This window comes from Trichoplusia ni, chromosome 15 (genome assembly GCF_003590095.1).
Source record: "Trichoplusia ni isolate ovarian cell line Hi5 chromosome 15, tn1, whole genome shotgun sequence".
Classification (NCBI taxonomy): Eukaryota; Metazoa; Arthropoda; class Insecta; order Lepidoptera; family Noctuidae; genus Trichoplusia; species Trichoplusia ni.
In genome coordinates, this window is record NC_039492.1 from 3,027,098 (window position 1) to 3,046,469 (window position 19,372).

The following is a 19,372-nucleotide window of genomic DNA, read 5'->3' on the forward strand; positions in this document are numbered from 1 at the left end:
AGACGAAAACAAGTTGTGTAAAAATTGTTTGCGTGGTGGACATGCAGTGTCTCATTGCTGGTTCGGCCCTTGCAAGCTATGCAATCGTAAACATAATTCGCTTCTTCATGGTGAGTGCTGTGATAACAGCAATACGTCAAAGTCTGTAGGTCCGCAGGACGCGCAAGCGCTAGCGTCCGCAACGTGTGGCGAGTCCGAAGCGACGACAACGTCCAGTGTACACAGTACCGCGCTACACAGTGCGTCAACTTCAACGCGTTATCAAGTTGAAAATGGGTATTTATTCCAAGAGCCCGTAATTCTTTCGACTGCATTATTAGATATTTTAGACAGTGATAACAATTATCACACTATTCGTGCAATTTTAGATAATGGCAGTCAACATTCGTTCATTAAAAAATCGTTATGCGATAAATTAAAAATTCGTTTGATACAGTCCACAGTACAAATCGCAGGGGTAGGTAATTCGGTAACCCAATCTACACAATCTTGCAAAGTGCAGGTGCGATCTAAAAATCAAGAATTTAATACGCATTTAAATTGTCTCGTCCTTCCTTGTATTACTGCAACGTTGCCTTCTGTTGCTCATAATGTCGCAAAATTGATGATTCCGAGTAATGTATCACTCGCCGATCCTACATTTTATATGTCAAAGAATATCGATTTATTAATCGGCGCTGATAGATTTTGGGATCTTTTAAGTGAAGGATTAATTCGCCTTACAAACGGCCCATACCTACAAAATACTAAGTTAGGTTGGGTTGTATCTGGTGTCGTACACACAAAAGGTTCATCCGTTAATCGAGTTCAATGCAATTTTACGCACACGTACGACAACGCAGATATTCAATTAACGAAGTTTTGGGAATTAGAGGAGATAAGTTCACAAACTTCGAACATGTCTAAAGAAGATAGTATTTGTGAAAATTTATTTATAAAAACAACTACACGTGATAATGACGGTCGTTTCTCTGTGCGGATCCCATTAAGCGAATCAGCTGATCAACTAGGCGACTCGTACTCGCAAGCCGAGAGTCGGTTCCTCGCGCTTGAACGTAAGTTAGGTCGCTGCACACCGAGTTATAAGAAATTATACTTTGATTTTATGCGTGAATATTTAGAACTCGGTCATATGACAAAAATAGATACTTATCCGTCTCCACATTATTTCTTACCGCATCACGGTGTATTTAGAGAAAATAGTACGACTACAAAATTACGAGTTGTGTTTGACGCTAGTGCTAAAACTACTTCCGGTCAATCGCTAAATGATATCCAAATGATTGGTCCGTCTTTACAAAATGATATTTTTTCCATTCTTTTAAGATTTCGTCAGTACACATATATTGCCTGTGCAGATGTCGAAAAAATGTACAGACAAATACTAATTCAACCCGATCAACAATATTTACAATTAATTTTATGGAGAGAAAAACCGCTCGATGCACTCGGTGTATACCGCCTTAACACAGTTACCTACGGCACGGCGTCCGCGCCATACCTAAGCATGCGCTGTTTGCAACAACTTGCGTCGGAATGTACTGATAACGACATCGCTACTATTATTTACAAAGATTTTTACGTAGACGATTTAATTACGGGTTGTGATGATAAAAGGGAATTATTAGACATTTGTAACAAAGTTTCTAATGTGCTAAAATCGGGTTGTTTCTATTTACGAAAATGGTTATTCAATTTCGACTTGTCAACTTTGAATTTAAACGCATCAAAGAATTTATCTCTAGGCGAGTCTTGTCAAAGTAAAACTTTAGGTTTAGGTTGGTTTGCCAACACCGATGAATTATATTATACGACTAAATTTAAATTTACCGAGAATCACGTTACTAAGCGCATTATGTTATCGGCAATCTCACAAGTTTACGATCCATTAGGTTTATTAGCACCTATTGTAATACTTGCAAAAATATTATTACAAAAATTATGGACTTATAAAATCGGATGGGACGATCCGGTACCTCACGATATTTTAATTAGTTGGAAAAAATTCGTTGATACTCTTGATTATTTGGATAAATTACGTATACCACGTCAGGTTATAAATAGTAAAATGCAATATATAGAATTGCACATATTTACGGACGCCTCTCAGAATGCGTACGGCGCCTGTGCCTACGTCCGTATGTACTCGGGTAACAATAACAAGGTGTCCGTAGCCTTATTATGCGCTAAGTCGAAGGTCGCGCCCGTCAAACCTATAACTATACCGCGTTTAGAATTGTGCGGAGCATTATTAGGCGCAAAGTTGTACACTAAAATTATTAATTCACTTCGTTCGAATTTCACTAATGTTTATTTTTGGTCGGATTCCACAATTGTGCTAGGGTGGCTAAGAATGTCACCTAATACTCTTAAAACATTCGTACAAAATAGGGTAGCTCAAATTAATGAGCTCACGGGTAGTTTACCATGGTTACACGTAGGAAGTAAATCCAACCCAGCTGACTTGGTGTCACGCGGGGTCACGCTGGACGCACTGCGCACAGCTGATATTTGGTGGCGCGGCCCGGCATTTTTACACGAACGATTGTGTAATTTTAGTTATGATTATAGTTGTCATAATGTTAATTTTAATGAGTTGCCCGATACTAAATTAACGACCACACTGTTAGTACATCAAGTTAATAAGAATACATTTCCATTTGAGAGATTTTCTTCCTTTATTCGTATGAAACGTGTATTTGCTTACATGTTACGTTTCATTGATAACGTTCGTCATAAAATAAAGTTAAATCGTAAATATGGCCCGCTTCAAGTAGATGAGTTAAACAAATCTATTATTAAATTAACTCGAATGTCACAAATTCAGTCGTTTCCTGATCTTGATATATCTTCAAAGGGGATCTTAAAGGGTAATCGTAATATATCTGGTCTTAATATATTTGTTGACAATAATAACATTATTAGAGTAGGAGGTAGGCTAGATAATTCTTTAAGTTTTTCATACAATAAAAAGCACCCCATTTTGTTATGTAGTAAACATACTTTTACACGTTTATTATTTCAATATGAGCATATACGCCAACTACATGTAGGTCCTCAACAACTGTTAGCTGGTATACGAGAAGAATGGTGGCCCCTCAGAGGTCGTAATCTGGCCAGAAATGTTGTACATACATGTGTGACATGTACACGTATTAAAGGTAAAACTATGTCAGTACAAATGGGTAACTTACCTATAGAAAGGCTAGAACCAGGTTATCCATTTATAAGGTGCGGTGTAGATTATGCAGGACCCATGTTTATTTTGAACCGTAAAGGAAGGGGCGCTAAATTAGAAAAATGTTATATTTGTTTATTTATATGTTTCTCTACGCGTGCAGTTCACTTGGAGTTGGTGACTGCTTTGACAACTGATGCATATATATTAGCATTAAAACGCTTTATGTCTAGACGGGGTAAACCCTCTGAAATATTCTCAGACAACGGTAAAAATTTTGTTGGAGCTATGAAAGAACTTACACATTTTTTAAGGAATAATTGTGATAATATAATTGAAGTTTTAGCTAATGATGATATAAAATTTAATTTCATACCACCATATACACCGCATTTTGGGGGATTGTGGGAGGCAGGAGTTAAGTCTTGCAAGTACCACATACGTCGTGTTATAGGCAACGCGAACTTAACTTATGAAGAGTTTAGCACGATATTGGCTCAAATCGAAGCCGTCCTAAACTCTCGACCCATGTATCCACTGTCCGCAGACCCAGCTGACCTTCTTCCCCTCAGCCCTTCTCTGTTTCTGATTGGCCGACCGCTCACCGCACCGGCCTGCCCAGACCTGACGACTACAGCTTCACATCGCCTGTCTTGCTACGACCGCGTGGAACAGATGCGGCAGCAGTTTTGGCAGAGGTGGTCAAAGGAGTACATCGCGGAGCTTCAGACAAGAACGAAGTGGAAGACACGCAGAGAAGAATTGGTACCTAATACTCTTGTACTAATCAAGGAGGACAATCTGCCGCCTCTCAAGTGGCGCTTGGGAAGAATCCTTCATACTTTTCCAGGGAAGGATGGCCTGTCACGAGTCGCTGACATCAAAACGGCGACAGGGACGGTACGAAGGGCATTCTCTAAAATATGTCCTTTATTATCGCAAGAAGAAGAAAAAACTACGAGTTCACAATAATCATGCAGTTATCAGTACTGTACTTCGTTGGAAGCAGGAGCTTCCAAGGCCGGGGGCATATGTTAACGCTACTGCTAACGCCATCTAGTGGAAAAGGATTAAGATACGAGACACCCTCTATCGTCCGGCGGACGGAGACGCGGCGAATGATTGTGAGCGGCGAACGAGACCGGCGTGCAGCGAGCAGCGAGCTCTGATTGGTCGCCGAGGAACTTCAATTATTCGCTCCTATCGATCACTTCTTTTTGACATCCTTCAATCAGCAACTGCGGTGGTAGTCGGTACACCACCGTAACATATTATTCGCCTTACATAATATTTTTCTGAATGTACTGTACTCATCATAATAAAGTATTTTTATAAGAAGCCTAATAAAGAAAAATTCATTGAAGAGTGACCTGATCCTCACACACAACACACAACACATATTATACTACAAATTTCAGAATTCGGTCTACAAAATTATTTACTTTCCTACTAAATAAGGGGGCGAGCTTCCTTTTTAAATCGAAAGTGGCTCCTCAATCCATACGGACATAAACAAATAACTTAATCAAACACGCGTGATCCACAAAACTTAAAAAAAACTAGTTATGTTCGACTAGTTCCAGTTTCTGTGCAATCGTTTGGAAAGTCATTAAATACTCAAATATTTTGAACGGCGTCATTGGCATCGTTGTTGCTGCACAATGTTTGGTGGGCAAACAGCACGCTTGTCAATATTAGCTGAAGCCGTGTCAACTCGGAATGGGGACAATATCGCAATTAAACCAGTTTTGAAATTATTTTAACGATTTTTTATGATTTGATGAGTAGGCCATAGTATTTTAGTCATGTTCCTTTTCAACATTTTGCCGTTTTTATTTATTCACGTGCTAAAAAAGGCTTAAAATAAATTGAGTGTTTGTCAATAAGGTGTTGTTGTATGAACAAGATAAAAAAATGTTTATACAATTAGAACAAGTTCAATTTACCATAATAATTCAAAACACTAACAAATATACGTAGTAGTTCGGTCGGTTGCGCAAGCGCACCTCGCCGCAGAGGATGCAGGCTGCGCTCGATAGCGATCTATAAATTAGCGTATCATAGTGCGGTATCCGCGCCTCGCTATCTCTGACGTGTGCTTCCTACACATTGTTTAACATCATAATTACTCATCGATGTTATTGTATTAAATTACTCTTTGACAATTAATACTAACCAACGTAGATCAAGATGGCTGGTAAGTGTGTCCGTTTGTCCCAAATTGACAGGAAACTGGGCAGAAAATTAGAAATAGTCTTTGCATTTCGTAATTTAAGCTTCAAAATTGGTTTTTTATTCCGTATTGTAGTTCATACTTTAAATATGATCTTAATGCGTGGGTATTAAAGTATTAACACTTTAAGCTGACGTAATTTAATTTTCTCACCAAAAACGTAACTTTCAATGGTATCAAATTATTCACATGCCATTACGTCACCACCATTATGGTTCATAATTAGTAAAAACAGCAATAAATATTGAGTCAAAATCTTAATTACGTATGTCGCAAGTAATTACAAAAGACATTAGCGAATGAAAACTACTATAGACTTCCTACATGTTCGCACGCTCTGAATACACTCGTCTGCGCAGGCGCACGCGTTGGAGGCAGGCGTCGCAATACTAATGTTCACACCTTTTACTTTCCGATGTGGGCATCGTTTGAAGTAACTAATTCCTTATACTTTTATGTTGTGGATCTTCTGTCAAAAAGGGTCCAAAGAAAAAAATGATGATCGATACAATAATAGATTATGACCTGTCAAACTTCCTGTCAAGCGCAAGATTGGTTTTTAATCTTTGGGTCAGCCAATCACAGTCCCAATCAGTTGATTTGACAATCAGATGGAGCAGCTTCTTCTAGTCTTAAAAGCTCATTGTTACCTAAAAACCTCAAAACCCGGAAAACTAATCAGAAAGTATAACACAATGGGCCACAATTGATTACCTAAATTATTTCGCATTAAGATTCTATCAAACTATCGCCTTTGTGCAGCAAGTATAAATTTAGACCATCTCGGGACAATAGATATCACCTTTCTAAGATACTTCGATAGACTGATAAACATCTAAAAAGACGGTTGAAGAATTGCAGGTATTTTTTTTCAAATGAAACGATTTTACGTCAATGACATAATACATTGTAAGTCTCAGAATATAAACATTGGCATGAGTATGACATTTATTAAGAGTTTATCCACAATTAAACTACGGAAAGCACCAAAAAATATGCAAACCCAAGTTATTTGTTTACATGAATAAGAAATAAGTGTGTGTATGTTAAAAAAAGTTTAATATCAACAAAGATTTAGTACAAGTTTTGATTAACAACTCACTGTCAAAATATGAATACAAATGTTGTCATTAATTTGCTTGTCGTGATGAAACTTTTTGCTGTTCTCAAGTTTCTGCCACTCGTAAGTTTTGAAATCAGTGAATAGTTTTGCTTGATCATCAAGTTCGGTATGTGAGGTGGGTGCGGACTGCAGGATCTGACGACCTCAGCTGCAGATGTGGTGATAACACGCCGCGGGTCACATAAACACGCGTTTTTACCATAACGAGATGTGATCTTAAAGCTCAGTTGCTGAATGAAACAAGCACGTTTTAACTTCGTTATTGTTATTAAAAATTAAAAACACTCAACTTTGAAGTCTTTCTGTTTCGCTTCTTAAAGAAATACAACAAGGTTTTCGTAATAGTAAAAAAATATTCTACAAAATTAATGGTAGTCTGTGACTCTGTGAGACCTGATTATAGATTAAAAACTACATCCACAACGATCAAACATAGCAATAAAATTAGTGCTTTAGCTCGATCTGTGAATAGTATTGTGACTTCATTAGCATGTTCTAAAAGCTGTTCTGTTTGTTGCAGCGCTCCTCAAACGCGACAGCTCGGGGCAAACGGTTCACGTTCCAGTCAACCGTGAGGCAGCTGGAGAGACGTCGCCTGGCTGAGAAGCTGTCCAAGGAGGCTGACCTTAAGGAGCAGCAGCGGAGGACCGAGCTGGAGGCCATGAGGAGGTGTGTATGATTGGTGGACTAAGCTGATACAGACAGCAACACTATGAGATTGAGAGACACAATTGAGAGTATGCAATTACGTAGTATTTTCAATGGGATGCAAAGTAGCTTAAACATCAGAATTCTACTGAAAACACCAACTCTATAGAAAATCGATAGGAACGTTAGGCTGGGTATGTTGTTTTTGAAGCTGCAGTAACTGTGATGTAACATTATAGATGCTTGCCAAAGTAATCTGTAAACTGACTCCTGAGGGGAAATAAGTTATGATCCGTAGAGAAACGAGACAAAAAGTAAGGACAGGACAAGCAACTATAAAAATTGTCCCTAATTCGGTGTAAACAAAGTAAATAGACATAAATAGCCTTAATATGTTTACAGAGTTGAGGAAGAGTTCCAGCGCAAGCGCGCGAGAGAGAAGGCCAACATCAGGCAGCAGCTGCGGCTGGTCAGCAGTGGAGCCGCCAGCATGCCCTCACCCACACAACACAACAAGGTAGGTCCTGAACCCCTGGTCCATGAAATTTAGATTTTAAGCCACTTGTTATAAGGGTTCAAATCGTTTGGTGATCGTAATTCGAAATTAAAGAAACAATGTTCGATGATTCAACTAGACTATACCGTCTTAATAGATGTTAATGAAAATGTAACATCGAGTTGAGATTCTTAAACAAAGAACCAACAGCTCAATCAGTAAATTAGACTAATATACGCCACATATCCTGTCTCAACGCCTTGAATCACAAGGTGACACAGTATAATCTATTACTCCTGAGGAACACATAACGAGCAATATAATTGCCTTTATTATAAAAATGATCATAATACCAGCTGTGACGGTCACCTTGGTGCAACAAAAGTGTGTGAACTCATGTATAACCTTCATAGGTTAGCTAATTGCTTTAATAAATTCTGCCATAGTTTTTTTAAGCATTCCATATGTTACGTTAAATATATGTGTATTTTTGCGCTTTTGACATTGATAAGACTTTTGATTAATGAAGATGACATTAGCTGCCTTTGCAATAGCATGGGTATATTATGACGAAGAAACATAGGTTAAACATACACCTACCTTATTAAAATGTTTTCATTATAATTACATTAGAACAGACTTTGATTTGATTTTATTTGCCTCTGACATCTTTTTTGTGTAAAACTTCTTATGTGAACACGTACCATGCACATAATATAATAAATAAGCTAAATGTACAACCAGTCTCATAATTTTTTTATGTAATTTTAGAAAACATTCTCTCCTCTTTACGAAAACCTATGTAACTTAATAAAGTATGATTCACTCGTACATAGACACGCGATGAACCGGACGGGTCGTGCCGCGAGTCGCCGGCGCCAGAGCGCATGCGCGACGGCCGCCAGAGACACAGCAACGCTTCCTCTGAGATCAGCGGAAGGAGCAAGAGTTCTACACCGGTAAGAAACACAAGTTGTATTAAAATTGCCTTTGCTAAAGAACTAAGAGATTGATTAATTGATAACATTTTTCCGATTAATAAAAAAATTACCGGCTTCTGTCAAAACTAATAATATAATGGCGGTATTAAATTTATAAAAAAGTAAATGCTCCGTATTATCTACTCAATACGAATAGATAATACAGAGCATTAAGCTATTTTCGCAGTAGATTTTTTTTTCAAAGTAAATAATTTTGAGATTATTATGAGAAGATTTGCCAGATATCGTTTTGTTTGCAAATGGTGCCCAAAGCTACTTCGAACTTGTCAGCGTGTGCACCAAAGTCCGATTTGATGCAAACCACCACAAGCTAACAGTATTTGTAATACTGTAATACAGTGTTATGTTCTGCAAAATGTCTGTAATGAGGAAAGCTTTTTAACCAATGTTGATGCCTTGCAGGTCCGTAGCGTGGAGCTGTCGGAGTGGCGGCTGGCCAGCAGCGGCGCGCGCGTGTACCGCGACTGGGCGCCGGCGCACGCGCACCCGCCCGCCTGCGCGCGCATGCCCATCGCCACGCACCATCACAACGGTAACCACACACACACTCTAGCAGCAACTAGCTTTTCTCCAAAGCAGATATAAGGCATTGCAGAACAATGGCGCGTTTTGTCATCAAGTAATTAGAAGGGTACCTCAAGAAGTGTTAGTAAGAATGTGTCGCACTACCAATAAATCAACTATCGCGGCCAATTGCTGAATTGTGTTTTACTGTACCACAAAATGATGTCTTCGAAAGATCAGTATGTAATAGTTTTTTTTAACGACTCCGGCAGCAAGGAATTTAATCCTTGTGTCGCGGGGGGTTTTATAAACATTCAAATCACATGCACAAAGACACCCAGAAACAGAACAAGCATTCGTGGTTCACAAATGCTTGTCATACGCGGGGATCCAACCCGCGACACGCCGCGCACAGTGGGTTTGGTGTGGTGAGTCAACCACTCGATATATTGGATCGACGACGAAGTAACGAAAGCAAGAATAACCTTATATTTTATTACAAACGCCGTTACGATATAGATATGGGTAATTAAATGCAAGTCTCGCTCTCACTTGTCCCCGATGCATTCAGAACTGGGACAGACGCGCCATGTATGAACCGAAGCCGGTCACTACGGCATATAGATTTTTATGCAAATATAGAATTAATTGTAACGGCTGTAAGGTTAATTTTACCTTGATTATGATTCGAAATACCATATCGTAACTGTTCTCGAATGGCGTTCCATGTCTCACTCAGGGAAAGTCCTATTTTATTGTAGGTATGGAAAAGAAAAGTCGTTGATAAGGATTGAGTTGGCAATGCTTATTATTTAACATTTTTGTTACTAATACACATTAGATAAAATAAATACTACTAAAATTAAAGTTACTGCAGCCAAGTCTACAAAATGTCGCCTTCTCAAAAAACGCGCGTAACCCAAAAAGTAGGTACTGCGGCAAAAATTAAATTGTTAGTTCTTCCCGCCCTGCCCACGTTTTTCTTTTTCGTTTCGATCAAAATGGCATCCTTGCATCTTACAGAAAATAGTTTATTTACAGCCAGTATTCATGAAGTGTTCGACAGAGCCGTATCGATAGCTAAGTAAGGCGGTGGGTCACGGCTGTCGGAAGTTACATTAGCGCGACCCGCGTTACACCAGTTACGGTAGCGTTGTGACGAACATTACTATTTGTTTATATATTGATTACTTTGTACTAGTTGATAAGACGTGTTTCACTTTTTGTAGAGTTGGATTTAAATTTTGTAGCTTTTTTTCTTCAATTTTTATTAATTCAATCGTAATCTTGATATATTGACTTACCTGATCTCTTAAGGCGTTTTATTCCTGACAACCTACTTTGTAAATAAGACTATGTATTGTGTGCCCGAAAGGCAGTTGCTCCGATTGAACATCTAGAATTATAATTATTGACGTTTTCATAATGTCGGAGGTAGGCTTACTTGACATAAAAACCCGAATACTTACATTTAATTTGCTCAAGTAGAAAAATGTTATGTAAGAATCAATTCATCATCCACAGCCATTATCCCACTGCTGGGCATAGGCCTCCCCTTTCTCGTGCCGAAGAATCAATGTGAAGGAGCTTTTGTTAATAATTTCCGTATGCGCCTCCAGGCAGCGGCGAGGCGGAGGCTTTCTCAGGCAGCCCCCGCTCCGACAACTACCGGCTGGAGTTCGCGCGCGGGCGCAGCGCGGGCTCGCCGCGCGCCGACACGCAGTCCCCGCGCACGCCGCGCGCGCCGCGCCTGCTGCCCGCCGCCAGGGAGCCCTCCTCCTCCGGGTCCGAACTGTCGCTGCGACAACCCATCAAGATCAGGTACACTGCTCACTACTGACAAAGCTTGCTAGTTATATTTACCTCGACTAGTAAAACTTACCAGCTATTAAAAGAAATTGCAAGTGATCTCAACTAAATTATAATATAAAATAACACATGTGATCTATGAAACCTATAAAAAAGAATAATAAAATAATAGTACTAAATAAACCGTTAGTCCTACAACTTATAATTATTGTTTTTATTGAAAGATCTTAGACCGATAAAGAACTATTTAGCGGTATGAGCAAAAGATATAGGTAATGCAATTAATAATTTTCAGCAATTTTGCATGATTAATAAATGTAAAGAGCATGATACCAAAGGAAATAATGCTTCTGTTAACTTAAAGTTTTACTGCATAAACATATTTTTGATATACTGCTTTTAGTCTGAGTTGAACGCCTTAATAAGAAAACCTGCGTTTTTGTCTATTACAAAATATATTGGTCAAACTTTATTTTCATAATATTTAGTTCTATTTTTAAATATAAATTAAAGCCAGCGAGCTAGTTTGAGTTGAATACTCAAATGCTTAATGTTTTTTTTATAGTTCCTAATGGCTAAAGTTTGATCAACAATATTATGTAAAAGGAGCAAATCCCTCTTCAGCAGTTGTAGTATGTTAGTATAATAATGTCGTGTGGTGTTTCCCAAGGTGGTGAGTGTGGGAGTAGCGCTATTACCTAACCCTAACACAGGCGCGAAAACAGGTGAGTGCTTGCAGATGCTTGAAAATATCATTATTTCAGAAAAAAAACCCTTGTCTGCTTTAAAGTATTAAAAAAATATTCAACATGTATTGTTTTTATAACAAAAAAATCCGATTCCTATTTCATCAGCTTTTCTTTTAGTAATTTGATCTATAAAACATAATGCTTGCCCCATTTAGTAGTTAGTTAGAAATGTAATTGCATGAGACCTCCTTACTAGAAAAATCAACATGGCGGCTACCTTACAAATTAACAAACATTAATTTGCGTCGCTTTCTCCAGACATGAATTAACCCAGAAAAGGTTACAATCATCAAAACTGATTTAATTGTATTTTATTACTGACTTTTTTTATAATTTCGCGTCAACAGCGAACCTACGATAGAAGAACCGGAATCGGAAGAACCCGCCATAGTGCCTACACTGCGTCCGGCAGGACCCGCACGAACCGCACTACTCACTCACTGAGTCACTCACACTCACTACGTCTACACTCATTAGTCAACAACACTCACAGCCACATGTACTTGTTGAGTCACTGAGACTGAGACGTTGGTCTCCCTGAGTTACTGACACACTTCAGAGATTTTTTGACCAAGTCTTCATCTTTTAAAACACATTTTTACGTTACTTTAGTCATAAGCATTACATTGTATATGAATTGTAATCTATGTACACTTCTATTTATTTTAACTTGATGTTTTATTAAGAGTTTGTTACCTGTTTAAATGTATTATTGGTTTTGTTAATGTATTAAATACTCTGTGGATCAGAACTGCTGTTCTTAAAATGGTCGTTGTATGTGCCAATCGAAAAAAATATAATACTTTAAGAACTTTAAAGGTTAAGATCTAACACACAACATATTATAGCTGAAAGTTTTTACATTCCATATAACCTAAAATAAAATAAAATAAAAGTAATGAATGAAACTAAAAGAAATATCAAATTAAAGCTCTTCATAAATGAGTTTGGAACTTATTATAGCCGAAAGGCGGGTAAATGGCCGGTGTTCATGGGAAGCCACCGGAATGGGAGTGTTGCCAGCAATCTGTGTGTAATCACGTCACGCGAACTGCCGCCGTAAGATATTCGGGTCGGCGACCATGTATTATGGCGCTATTTTTATTTACCCTTTACATTTCCCTCTGTCTTGACCTGGCTAGCTAGGTCAGTCCGTGAACAGTGTAAGACTGTTACTTCATACCCACTTAAATTCCTATTTTTTTTCTGTTCAGACATTTATTCTTTTTTCTTCTTCACCTACTTACTCTTCTATAACTTTCCATATCAGACAGAAACACACATTATTGCCTATACCACCCTAATTGACAAAAATGACTTCCTTTGAATAAACGGCCGTTTCAAACATGTTAAAGGTTAAGAAAGCAATGAATACGAGTGCTAATAATTTTAATCTTAATAACAGACAATTTGTTTTGGTGTTTAAATAAATGTGGACAAGCAAATACTTGAATGACTCACAACACTTTTGCCTTTGCTTAAACACCAGACTAAGTTGGCTATAAGGAAAAATATTACTGTGAAGTATCGACTCCGAGGAGTGCTTTAATTCGCATCTTTCAAACCTAGTAATAGTTAGCATAACTGTATTCAAAAACCCTCTTTTTAGTAAAAGAAAATTCAAGATTACCTTTGTTGTTTAAAACAACAAATAAAATAATCGTCCAAAAATAAAAAAAAGCTCACATTATTTCGTAAACAACCGTTTGGAAATTATGCAAAATTACATTTGTCTCATTGTTATTACTACTTAAGAATATAGCTATAGTTCCCGTAGTATGGTCTTCCATTATAAGCTAAATACTGAAGCTTTAACATAGACTTAACTGTAGATTATGTAGTGGTGCTATTTAACGTCAATTTGTTAAAAATAATGTTATTTTCTACAATTTGGCGCTACGTAACTGTCAGGTGCTAAATTGTTATAATAACTATGTATCTATGTAGCATAAAATATTTTGATCAAACGAAAAAAAGGTCATCGTAAGTTGTTCCATTTTTTTTGGTAAAATTAGGACGCTCATCAAGTATCCATTTACTAGTTCGACAGCTGTTATTCAGTCACTTTAAAGCTAGAAATAAAAACTAATTTCTAGCATGTCATCCATTCCAACATCTTCATTGTGTCTGTTAATAGACACTTCCTTCGTGAAACCCTTTGCAAGTAACATTGGGAACGATCAATCATTCCCACCGTTTCATATAGTTTGGGTAGAACCGAATAGGCGCGGCGTGACCGGGTTAGCCGCGACTGGCCAACTAATGAATGGATTCTGATCGATTGTCGCAACCTACAACTTTTATGACGTGAGAAATAATATTGGGCGAACATCAATAAAAGCTTTTTTTAAAAGCCTGACCGAAGGATTGTTATCAAGGTTATAAAAACTTTTGATAGTTTTTTTTTTGTCAATTTCGTCGGATTCATTGTTTTATCAAATGCTACTAGATACATTGAATTAACTCTTATGTATGTAGAAGATAAGTAACCCATATACGTATCTACTTAAATAAAATGTAATCTATTAGCATCTTATTTATCATACAAACCAATATACGTAAATATAAAATTGTAATAATGTAATAAGATTAAAATCAAATATTATTTTTTATTACGCAAGAAGTATTTTATATTTAGGAATTAAATAATATAAAACGGCTCAATTGTATATAACGTGTTGGATAAGCGATTCTAATGCATATTAATCTTGTATAATCTTTTTTCAAAGGTAATTTAGGATTGGCAACATTTATTGGAATATTTTAGGACAGTACAAGATGTTAAAATGGCTGCATTATTTATTGAGCTAGCCAATGACAAAAAATGTCTGACTACAGATTCCAATACTTGTAGCGCCATAGAATAAATCTTGTAACATAAATCTATAGCGTATGTAACTTCTGTATATAACATTAAATAATGTGCGGAGCATGTATATAAAGTAGAATGTAAACGTTTACTCTACAAATAATAAAGATTTGTATAACAATTTATTATTGTTGTTTTTCTCACCATGTTCATTTCACCCTTTATAAGATCACTGCTTCGTATAAGAAAATAACTTTTTTTTTAAATTGTCTAATCTCAGATAGGTATGTACTTACATAAAAACAAATCTTCAAATTTCTTCAATTTTGAATGTGAGTGTTTGTGTGTTAAATGAAAATGCCTTTATACATTAGGTATGGACTTATAAATAGTTTATGACTTGTAAAAAATATAATAGCGTTGTGCTTTAAATACCATACCTTTGTTGTGTGAGCAATACAATGTGCCGCCATTTTACAACGACTTCAAAATGTCAAACAAAATATCAACGTAACATTTAGAAACACGCCATCCTGTTAAATGGGCACAAATGCAACTACATACGAACACGTTAAAAATTAGTATTCAGACTTTTTACTTAATTTGAACAAAAAAAGGAATCACGGAATAAAACTTCTTTCTGGTTTTTCAACTTCACTTTTAGTACAGGTTTAATATATAAATAGTAAAAAACTAATACTTTTCATTCTAACATATCTAATGACACTTAATCAAAACAAGGATTTCGTACAAAACATTAATGTAATCGAGTTGACAATTGAACAACTTACACATTGCCTGACTTTAGGTTATTAGTCTCTGGCGGCCTATCAGAATGATTAACATTAAAAAATATATGACATGTGGTAACATGCTCACTAAAGGCAATTACCGGTCAACGCTCTCCGGTACTCCCCTGAAAACTGTATAAAACTAAGGAAAAATGCACCCTTTTACTTTGTAACACATACATTGGTTTGTTTTGCCGCATTTAATGGGTGAAAGTTGCAGGGAACCTTCAATGGATAGTGAGCAAAACGTGAAGCGTGGACATGCGCAAAGGATCCAGAAGTGAACTATGAAATGTTTTCAGTTTGACCGCGAGCTTACAGTCGTGTATACATTGGACTGGTCAGTGTTCGTTTATCTTACTTTCGTACCGTACACTGAAATATTATAAAAAAAACAATCTGTTAAAGTTGTTGAAACTTTTTAAAGAGACAATAACATTAATATATTTGTCTATATAAAAATATTTTTAGGTAAAAGTACTGAATTTAATTACTTACCAAGTCACTTGTTGCTACGAACAATTGAAATAGGCAAAACCATTTGTAGTATACAAATGGTTGAATAGCACAAATTAGTTATTGTTACTCAAGTCCACATTCGATTGCATGGGACAGTTGAACTGGCAGTTTGGTAGTGGTCGTTTTGGTGATTGAACCTGAGGGGTTTATCTATCGTGGCCTTTGAGGAGGTTCCTCTGGGCTCCGGCGGCGCGGCCGTCCCGGCGCTCGTGCGGACCTCGTCCCGGCAGTGCCTGGCCTGCATCCACCGCGCCAAGCTGCTGCCGCACGCGCCCGAGCCGGTGCTGGAGCAGCCGGACTTCGGGCCGCTGGCCGCGCCCAGGACCATCATGACGGCGAAACCAGAGTCAGTACACGAGGCGCTCGAAGATAGAGATCCCAACAATTTAAACCAACATATACAGGTAAGAAGGTGCTTATTTTTGCTTTAAAGCTGAGCCAATACTTAAGATCTAAAACGTATCCTAACCTAGACTGACTAACAAAGTTATTCAATTAGTGGGCAACGAGGTTCAATCTAATAAGTAGCAAAGTAATAGGCAGGCCCTTCGGCCGTTCACATAGTTCTTTCAAGTTTAATCTCCACATATTTTTATTTAAAATTTGGACTTTAAAAAAGTTCTCTAATATTTTAGGAACGAAGTTATTGCTACGCGTGCGTATTCTCATACAAATAATTTATTTGGTCTTGAAAGTTAATAAACAGTTTCAGGACATCCCGTAAATTTTTAATGAAACTTCTAAACATAAACAATCGATGGGACGCGACCTTGACGTTGCAATGGAATATGTTAAATACGGGGTTAGTATGTCGTCTGGGTATTTATTCACGGCATGCATACATTACTCATAGTTTTTACCTAGAATATAAGCTAGATTGTTGACTGTAGTTGTTGTTCCACTACTCAATGAGATTTATATAAGAAGTCAACCTAGACACGCTCATCATCAAACGCTCTTACATGAGCCTTCCACGTAAAGCGTATCGAAATACATTATGGCACATAAATTGCCTACTCTACTTAGTATAGGTACGCAGCTACCTACTTATTGGAATAGCTTCATTATTATATTTATTCAAACCACCCTTAAAATAGCCTCACCTCGCCACCGGAAACAGATTTACATTTCATCCACGTCACGTTAATAGGGCTGTTAAATTAAACTGAGTATTGTTGGGAATGACGTAAAACTTATAAATCAACTCTTTTTTTTCTGATGATAAAAATACTTTTGAATATTTCACCTATTAATGGAAACAAGGGCGAAAAATAGCTTTTGTATTGTCGTACTTATAATTAATTAAGTATCTTTCAGTCACTGAATGATTAAAGTAGGGGCAGGGTTCCTGAAATCTAAGGTAAGGGCTCGGCATAGAGTCATAGGCAGCACAGTGCGATACAAAAAAGTTGACACTTTGACCGGAGACATTATCTGAATTGGAAATACTACATTGGCCTACAAAAATGAACGCTGTATGTGCTTATATCAAATACACGACTCCAGAACAACAATACTCATTGCGTGCGACCTGCTTTGCTTAAAAAGGACCAAAATGTTACACTCAAAGTTTTATTCTATAACAAAAACTTCGAATAAGCCACAACTAAAACACTTCCAACATTCTTTATGGTTTGTATCAAACATGCGAAGTCAGACAAAACAAGGGTTTAATTAAAAGCCTAGAGCTACCACGGTATAGAGAAGGAGACGTTTGCGTGACTCGGTCTGAGCCGGACCGGGGCACTCACCACTAAGTACCGAATTAAGCATAAAATTTTCACACTTTCCTTGAGGAGAGAAGGTAGCCAAGATATCAGCATAGAACTACGTGTGTATTCGCATAGGACAGCAGATCAATAACGTCATTTATTTCATTCATTGGGTTTGTTTTGTTTGTATCCCTAACTCCTTCATTAAATTGCTTTGTGTGTCGATAGCAAATCAAATAGTTTTTATTTCTAGTAGCCCTAAAAAGCGCCTTGGTAACGTTAAATTACCTATTCTACAATTTTTTCTGAGCTGGTAAAAAAAACACTTCTCTAGGTAGAGTTTTACCCTTTTAAATAAAGGTGATTCAATACAAGATGAAGAAGTGAAATATATTAAGACGCATACATGATAGGTACCTGCTATGATTTTTTCCATAATTGTAGCTTTTAAATATAACGTTTCGCCAACTATTCGATAAAAAAATATCTTTCAACCACCAGATAGTATGGGACGATATAATCGGCGAGCCGGAGGGCGCGCGCAGCCCGGAGTGCGCGTGGCGGCTGAGTCACGCGTGCTACCGACACTCGCGCAACTGTTGCTACACCGTGCTGGCCGTGCTGCTCGCGCCGCCCTGCGCGCTGCTGCTGGGCTGCGGGTTCGCCTGCCTCGCCTTCGAGGTATGAGAACAGTCAACATACATTTTAATTCAACATATAAGGGAGACTTTGATGATAACAATGAAATATTTTCCAGTCAGGGCCCCAATTCTAATATTTACAATGGCCGATGAATGATTGAAAATTGGCTTAAAATGACACATTTCGTATTCTCTTAAGGCCTTAAGAGAATAGGAATAATTTCATATTTAATGCAGTTGCCATTTATTCATCGACCATTGTTATTAGCAGAATCGGGGCGTTGGTTACAATTCATAATAAAGTGAAATGAATCAAAATATAAACCAACTTCATTACAGCACATTAACTTGAATGTTTCTGTTTAGCAAATCTGGTGCACAAGGCCGTGCCTCCGCTGCGTGAAGATCTACTTCGCAAACCTCCGCACCATGGTGCAGTCGTGCGCGGCGGCCGTGGTCGTGCCCTGCGCTGACGCCGTGGGACACTTGTGTAGAAACATCAGGGTCAACCTCAGGAAGGACGCGCCCGATGACAAGGACATGTTAGTCGTGTAATATTGTACACGACTAATGACGCAATATTATAAAAAAAGCTTAATAAAATTAAAATTAAATTAAACACTCGATTAAGTAAAAAACAACAAAAGTAAAATATTGTGTAAACAACAAAATGATTTCGGGGCATAAACTAAGTGTACAATACGAAATTAGATACAGTTTTATTATAATTCGAATTTGACGTTTTTAATTAAGGTGAGATAAATGCAGACATTTGAATTTGGAATATGCTCCTAAAATAAGGTTGATATAAACGCTGACGTACCCACATAAGTGCCTTTAACTAAGATATAAAAACCTTTTGCGCACGTAAAAACTTTTTGCACCTGAAAGTGGATATTGTGAAAATATTCTTCTAAATAAGTATTTCTACGTATTTTCTAGACAAGTAGTTTAAATGCTATTTTGTTTCATATTAAACGTGTGAGGCGATTTTTAAATAAATGCTAAAAACATAGCTAATCTTTTATTTTATAAACGAACAACTTAAATGAACAATGTTTCTCCTACTAGTTAACTTTGGTTATACCAAACACGACTCATTGAATGCTGGTTTGACATAATTTTACAAAATGCTAATAACATTAATATTTTACGGCCA

The 19,372-nt window shown here is 37.4% G+C and overlaps 2 protein-coding genes across 4 annotated transcripts; both read left to right on the plus strand.

Annotated features, from left to right (window-relative positions):
• Positions 1 to 4,683: 4,683 nt before the first annotated feature.
• On the plus strand, positions 4,684 to 14,735 carry LOC113500963. Of its 3 annotated transcripts, XM_026881919.1 has the most exons (8): positions 6,308 to 6,594; positions 7,055 to 7,203; positions 7,585 to 7,699; positions 8,515 to 8,637; positions 9,082 to 9,211; positions 10,803 to 11,004; positions 11,663 to 11,717; positions 12,089 to 12,176. In XM_026881919.1, the coding sequence occupies exons 1-7, from the start codon at positions 6,523 to 6,525 to the stop codon at positions 11,667 to 11,669; spliced, it is 798 nt and encodes a 265-aa protein (XP_026737720.1). In that variant the 5' UTR covers positions 6,308 to 6,522; the 3' UTR covers positions 11,670 to 11,717; positions 12,089 to 12,176. The 3 variants fall into 3 exon arrangements, with proteins under 3 accessions (XP_026737721.1, XP_026737720.1, XP_026737719.1); XM_026881920.1 differs by lacking the exons at positions 6,308 to 6,594; positions 11,663 to 11,717 and adding an exon at positions 4,684 to 5,375 and having other exon boundaries at positions 12,089 to 14,735; XM_026881918.1 differs by lacking the exon at positions 11,663 to 11,717 and having other exon boundaries at positions 6,309 to 6,594; positions 12,089 to 14,735.
• Positions 14,736 to 14,788: 53 nt separating this feature from the next.
• Positions 14,789 to 19,228, plus strand: LOC113500964 (caveolin-3-like). Its single transcript, XM_026881921.1, has 3 exons — positions 14,789 to 16,264; positions 18,074 to 18,253; positions 18,580 to 19,228. The coding sequence occupies exons 1-3, from the start codon at positions 16,190 to 16,192 to the stop codon at positions 18,766 to 18,768; spliced, it is 444 nt and encodes a 147-aa protein (XP_026737722.1). The 5' UTR covers positions 14,789 to 16,189; the 3' UTR covers positions 18,769 to 19,228.
• The last annotated feature ends 144 nt before the right edge of the window (positions 19,229 to 19,372 follow it).

What these genes read in the sequence shown, in the direction of transcription:
- LOC113500963 (XM_026881918.1), top strand. Translation starts at nt 6,523, where the DNA reads ATGAATACAAATGTTGTCATTAATTTGCTTGTCGTGATGAAACTTTTT. An exon ending in CACCCACACAACACAACAAG is followed by an intron (nt 7,700 to 8,514) that starts GTAGGTCCTGAA and finishes ACTCGTACATAG; the next exon opens with ACACGCGATGAACCGGACGG. An exon ending in CGCCACGCACCATCACAACG is followed by an intron (nt 9,212 to 10,802) that starts GTAACCACACAC and finishes ATGCGCCTCCAG; the next exon opens with GCAGCGGCGAGGCGGAGGCT.
- LOC113500964 (XM_026881921.1), top strand. Translation starts at nt 16,190, where the DNA reads ATGACGGCGAAACCAGAGTCAGTACACGAGGCGCTCGAAGATAGAGAT. An exon ending in ATTTAAACCAACATATACAG is followed by an intron (nt 16,265 to 18,073) that starts GTAAGAAGGTGC and finishes TTCAACCACCAG; the next exon opens with ATAGTATGGGACGATATAAT. An exon ending in TCGCCTGCCTCGCCTTCGAG is followed by an intron (nt 18,254 to 18,579) that starts GTATGAGAACAG and finishes GTTTCTGTTTAG; the next exon opens with CAAATCTGGTGCACAAGGCC.